Genomic DNA, 6535 nt, shown 5'->3' with positions numbered 1-6535 from the left:
TTCTCACCTGGTCAGCAGTGAGACTAACTGTAGAGGTGGCGGGTGGGGGAGGGGTGGAGACGTCAAGAGGGCCATCACAGGAAGGAAGCAGGCTATTGTGAAGTGTGGGGGTGGGTGGGGGTGGAGTGGACTTCTGGAGACCGGCAGCAGAGCTGTCTGGACGAGGGATGACAGAGCCTGCAGTGTCAAACCTGTTAAAGAACAGATTTAGCTCATTGGCCCTGTCCACACTGCCCTCCATTCCCCTGTTGTTGCTGGTCCTGAAGCCAGTGATGGTTCTTTTTCCACTCCATACCTCCCTCATGTTGTTCTGCTGGAGTTTCAGCTCCAGCTTCCTCCTATAATTGTTTTTAGCCTCCCTAATTGTTGTTTTGAGTTCCCTCTGGATCGTTCTCACCTCCTCCCTGTTGCCAGCCCTGAAGGCTTTCTTCTTATTGTTGAGAAGTGCTTTAATGTCCTTTGTTACCCACGGCTTGTTGTTTGGGTAGCATTTGACAAAATTTTTTGTTTGTATCATTTATTTATTTAATTTGGTTATTTTTGACTCCCTGCAAATATAAAATCTGTCTGCATTTTGATTCAGCAGTCAAATACAAAATGCATTTCCTTTTTTCCTCACATCGAGATAAATAAAAAATATACTATCCAGTGATCCTGCTTTACGGCCAGAACTGTCAGAGTTAGCTGTGAGTCAACTAAGAATAACAGCGTAAATATGATGAAATATGTTATATGTTGCAAATAAATGACTGAAAACGTTGTGCAAATTATACATAATAATGGTTAGCTGTGAGTTAGCTCAGTAATTTGTATGCATGTTATTAGAATGGTGTGAGCTTGTTTGGATTCACTTTTCCTTATCAGTGTTTTCACATCAAGGAAGAGTGGTGAGAAAAAAAGAGATACGACGTATTTTTCAAACATCTTTGCTGTTGACATCTGAGCAGGAAGTCAGTTTTTATGTGGTTTTCCTACTCAGAGGAGAAGTTGACTGTGACTTCTCCGCTTACTACCTCACATTGATAAGACACAGTAAATGGTACTGATGGTACGATGTCCACGTGCTTTCTCAAATAGAATATTTGTGTTTCTCTCTTTAAGATTGCTTCAGTATGAAATACCCTGAGATTGGTGATGTTGTAAATTAATTTAAATACATTTGAAGTTAAATATAAAGTGAGACATGATACACATGAGCAAAACACTTTATGTACAGTTGTTGTGTCTAATCTGGCTACCCAGCAAGTGAAATGGTCGTGGAGCCTGTGCCACTTTTATTTAGCAGAAACTCAGATGCACATCTCATAACTCACATAGCAACACATAACGTAGTTCATTCTGGGACAGGAATTGCATCTTGGGTAATGAGTTATAACTCCCAATCATACTGGTTTCCAAATTGTAGTATCAAATTAGCATCATTCAGTAGCTAATAATTCATAACCATCAATAGCACGCTTGTGATGCATTTACGACAGCAATATAAAGAGTGAGTTTTGAAACTTGAGTGTTAGTGTGTTTGAAGTGTGTAGTTAGTTTAGTGTGTTGCTGGTCAATGTGATGCTAGTCAAAAAGCTGCCAAAGGCAGACTCTAATATAAACGCTGTCTCCAACAGGAGGAGCGACACACCTGGAAGTGTGAGGCCTGTGATGAGCCCCTCCGTCTGTGGTGGACAGGAACAGTTTTTTTGAGTGACACAAATAATTTGTGTGGTGTCTCATTGTGACACCTGATTGTTCTGTAAATAGTTGTAGAAAAAAAAATCTGAGGCATTGCTTCCATTTTAATGTAAATGTATATAATTTTGTTGTTGCTAAGTTTATACCTATGTTTTTTTTTTTGCTGTTTTATTTTTTTTAGATTTATCATTTAAGTTGTGAAAATTGTTCATTAAACATGTTTGTGGTTTTCACAGTAAACACAAACTTTTTTCTACACGGATTTTATACATTTATATTGAAAAAGTGTGCTGAAAAAATGACAATCAAAAAATGAATTGTTGTTGTGTCTGTGACAGGTATTGTGTTCTGGCTTTCGTGTTTTCTGTTTGGGACTGACTTTGTTTTGTTGGGGCAGATCGCCTCAGTGCGCCTCCTCCTCTGTGAATGTGTGTGCCCACAGATCTGAGTTTCCTTATTTGTGTTTATACCAGTAAGTGCTGAACAATAATAAAAGCAACAATACAACATGTTTTGCATACAGCTGAATTAAAAGCACAGGACAGGATCTCACGTGCTCCATGAATATACATCCTACTTTGATCTAAAACTTTATTGGGACAACAGTCCCAGAAAACAGGAAAAAAGAGGAAAAGAAAATGAAACATATTTTGAAGAAAACTATTAAAAATGAATAGTCAAAGCATCAGGCCTAGACTTAAAAGCTAGATTGCATGCAAGTTAAATATACATATTTTGAATTACACAGAGGCCAGGAAAAAAAAATTTGTGTTGGTGTAATAAACAACCATATAAAAAAAAACAAACAAATATAACTGTTAATAAAATAGGTGTAAAATATTGAGATTCAAAATACTGCACATGTAGTGTACAGTTGTTTTGAAGACAAAAGAAAAGTTTAAACTTTGCACTTTTTAATTATTTTAATCATTTTTAACATAGTTATTCTGCTCATGTAAGGCACAAACAGTAGGTGAAACGTTCATGAAGCAGATACGTACTGTGCCGTTCTTGTGCATGTCTGATGCAAAGGCTTTTAACACCTTTCTCATATCACAACTCTGGAGACCGAAGACCGTTGTCAGCAGGTTTAATGACATTCAAAAGGGTGAAACTGAAAACAAGATAAACAATACAATAAAAATATAAATATATGCAGCATAAAATGTACTTTATAATGAATTTCCACTGAGTGACATCCTAAATACTTCTATATGTATTAAACTACACTACTGGCGCCATCTTGGACAACCTCGTAAACTGCAGGTAAGTTACATAACAAAGAGACTGATTTTATGGTCAAATAATGCATAAGTGAACTATAGCTAACACAAAAACAATGTTACAAAATTATTTCTTTGGTACGCACCGGCAATGCAACCTTGAACAAAGATATATGCAGTAATTTCCTCCAACCTGACATCATAAACTGTCAGTTGTCGTTATTACCGTTTGTTTGACTGTTACTGCTGTTCAATAAAGTTTCAGTTCGAATAAAATAACGGGTTGCCAAGTTGCAATACCTAAAAAGAACACATGAGGGCACGCTTTCCACTTTTTGTCCTACATGGATGAAATTAGTTTCTGAATGCATAACATTAGCAACTTCATAACAGAACACGTACACTGCTGGATAGCTAGGCCTTGGAAACAGAGGCCTTGGAGTGAGCCTTGGAGTACTTAACCTCACATTCAGTCTCATCCTTGAGGGGACAGGAGGAGCAGAGGAGGCCTCCTCCCAGTAAGAGCAGTCCTGCAGAAGCCCAGCCGATGTAGAGCGACATGCCCAGCTCCCTCTTCAGAGCACTGGTTAGGATAGGATTCTTAAAATCACTAATGATTGTGTTGGCAACCCAGCAGACTGGTATGAGCACAAAGATGCCTCCAGTGATGAAGATGATTCCAGAAGCTAGAGTCACTTTGCTCTTTTGCCTTTCATTCCGCACACAGTTGGTGCATTTGCCTCCAACAGTACCAAGCAGCATTCCCAAGAACCCGAAGACAATGGAGATGACAGTGAGCGCTCTGGCAGCCTGCAGGTCGTGAGGTAAGTACAGCAGAGAATTGTAGACTTTACACTGCATCTGGCCTGTACTCTGGGTCACACAGTTCATCCAAATACCCTCCCAGATCGTGTGAGCAGTAATGATGTCGACACCAATGAATTTTGTGAATTTCCATGCAGGAAAAACACAGGTTATGATGCTCCCCAGAAAGTCGATGGTGGCCAAGACCAAACCCAGAGGTTGTCTACAAGCAGGCATTATGATGAACCACTGACAGGAAAGATAGTGTGTTCTTGAGAGCCACAAGTTAAATTTATCTGAGAAAACATCTGACCAAGGTTTTTTCTTTTTTGCTCACTCAGAGGGGAAGTGGGCAGTGCCTTCCAGTGTTGCCTCTAAGTTGAAAAACTGAAAAAAAACAGTCTCCAAGATGAAGACAAATATATTTAGTCACAAAAAAATGCAAATAAGATTAATATCTAAATGTTTAAAAAATTTCACAGGATCATTTAAAAAAATAATATAAAATAAGTGTGCAAACAGCGGCTTACAGGGGATATATACTACTGTGTATATATACTAAGCTGTAGATACATCATGACTAGAAACTTCTCTGAAACCCTACATGGTAACCTGGCAGGCACCAGCCTGTGACTATCAGTGAGAGAATAACAGTCATAGCCTCGAGATCAGAGGGAGACTGCAGAAACTATTGGAACAGACGTGAGGGACAAAGAAGTGGACAAATGTGAAATCTGAAAAACAAACTGACCACAACCAAATGAGTAACCCTGGAGTGAAAAAAGTGCCAGCATTTTATCTGTTTCTATCATGGCCAGGACCATATATAAAACCCCAGGATACAACCTCTACGTAATTAACACATAAAACACCACACAAAGGCATGAATGCTGGTAACAGCGTCAGCCACTTACATGGGTTACACAGTAAGCTCTACAAATCAGCCGTTAGTAAGTGATCAACACTGAAAAAAATGCCACAGACAAGACAGCGGGAATAAAGACAAGGAAACACTGAGGAGTCCAGACCCATAAAATCCAAACAGGAACAGAAACTCAAAAATACCACAAAAAAATGTGAACATGAATCTAAAACAGAAACAAGTGAGGACAAAATGTCAAAGCATGTGATGTAGAAAAAAGGGCTGGACTCTGTTCCAGTCTGGAGTTGCCCTCGGTGAGAGGCGGCGACACCCTAGGTCGCAGGTCGATGATCGATTTTGTAATCGTATCATCAGATCTGCGGCCGTGTGTTTTGGACACTTGGGTGAAGAGAGGAGCTGAGCTGTCAACTGATCACCACCTGGTGGTGAGTTGGATCAGGTGGCGGGGGAAGATGCCGGACAGACCTGGTGTACCTAAACGTATTGTGAGGGTGTGCTGGGAACGCCTGGCAGAAGCCCCAGTCCGGGAGATCTTCAACTCCCACCTCCGGCAGAACTTCAACAGCATTCCCATGGAGGCTGAGGACATTGAGTCCGAATGGACCATGTTCCGCACCTCCATTGTTGAGGCTGCTGCTCAGAGCTGTGGCTGCAAGGTGGTTGGTGCCTGTCGTGGTGGTAACCCCCGAACCAGATGGTGGTCACCGGAGGTGAAGGGAGCCATCATGCTGAAGAAAGAGTCCTATTGGGCTTGGTTAGCCTGTGGGACTCCGGAGGCAGCTGACAGGTATCGACAGACCGAGCGGTATAGTCGGGCGGTGGAAGGAATACTTCGAGGACCTCCTGAATCCCACTGACACACCTTCTGTAGTGGAAGCAGAGTCTAGGGAAGAGGGGGATGACTTGGCCATCACTGGGGGTGAGGTCACTGAGGCAGTTAAACAACTCCTTGGTGGCAGGGCCCCTGGGGTGGACGAGATTCGCCCTGAGTTCCTGAAGGCTCTGGATGTTGTAGGGCTGTCTTGGTTGACACGCCTCTGCAACATCGCGTGGAGATCTGGGGCAGTGCCATTGGATTGGCAGACCGATCGACCGAGATCGACAGACGGATCGGGGCTGCTTCTGCAGTGATGCGGACGCTGCACTGGTCTGTCGTGGTGAAGAGGGAGCTTAGTGTAAAAGCGAAGTTCTCAGTTTACCGGTCGATCTACGTTCCTACCCTCACCTATGGTCACGAGCTTCGGGTACTGACCGAAAGAATAAGATCGCGAATACATACGGCAGAAATGAGTTTCCTTCAAAGGGTAGCTGGTCTCTCCCTTAGAGATAGGGTGAGGAGTGCAGCCATCTGGGAGGGGCTCAGAGTAGAGCCGCTGCCCCTCCACATCGAAAGGAGCCAGTTGAGGTGGCTCGGACATCTGATTAGGATGCCTCCTGGCCGCCTCTTGGGTGAGGTGTTCCGGGCATGTCCCACCGGGAGGAGGCCCCGCGGCAGACCCAGGACATGCTGGAGAGATTATATCTCTCGGCTGGCCTGGGAACGTCTTGGGGTCCCCCGGATGAGCTGGAGGAGGTGGCTGGGGAGAGGGAAGCCTGGGCTTCTCTGCTTAGGCTCCTGCCGCCGCGACCTGGCCCCGGATAAGCGGAAGAGAATGGATGGGATGGATGGTGATGTAGAAATATTACAGATTTTAATCAAAGCATACAGTGTCTTGCAAAAGTATTCATACCCCTTGAACTTTTCCATATTTTGTCACATTACAACCACAAACAAATATATTTCACTGGAATTTAATGTGAAAGACCAACGCAAAGTGGTATACAATTGTGAAGTGGAAAAAAAATATACATGATTCAAAACATTTTTTACAAATAAAAACTGAAAAGTGCGGTGTGCAAAAGTATTCAGCCCCCCTGAGTCAATACTTTGTGGAACCACCTTTTG

At 42.7% G+C, this 6535-nt stretch overlaps 1 protein-coding gene across 1 annotated transcript; it reads right to left on the bottom strand.

Annotated features, from left to right (window-relative positions):
* Positions 1–2730: 2730 nt before the first annotated feature.
* LOC115792267 (claudin-4-like) lies at positions 2731–3944 on the bottom strand. Its single transcript, XM_030746736.1, has 2 exons — positions 3395–3944; positions 2731–2940 (listed from the first exon to the last, which is right to left on the bottom strand). The coding sequence occupies exons 1-2, from the start codon at positions 3942–3944 to the stop codon at positions 2900–2902; spliced, it is 591 nt and encodes a 196-aa protein (XP_030602596.1). The 3' UTR covers positions 2731–2899.
* Positions 3945–6535: the final 2591 nt, after the last annotated feature.

Source organism: Archocentrus centrarchus, chromosome 14 (genome assembly GCF_007364275.1).
Source record: "Archocentrus centrarchus isolate MPI-CPG fArcCen1 chromosome 14, fArcCen1, whole genome shotgun sequence".
In the NCBI taxonomy this organism is placed as follows: domain Eukaryota; kingdom Metazoa; phylum Chordata; class Actinopteri; order Cichliformes; family Cichlidae; genus Archocentrus; species Archocentrus centrarchus.
The sequence above is the reverse complement of the archived record's forward strand: the minus strand, read 5'-3'. Positions and strand labels throughout refer to the sequence as shown.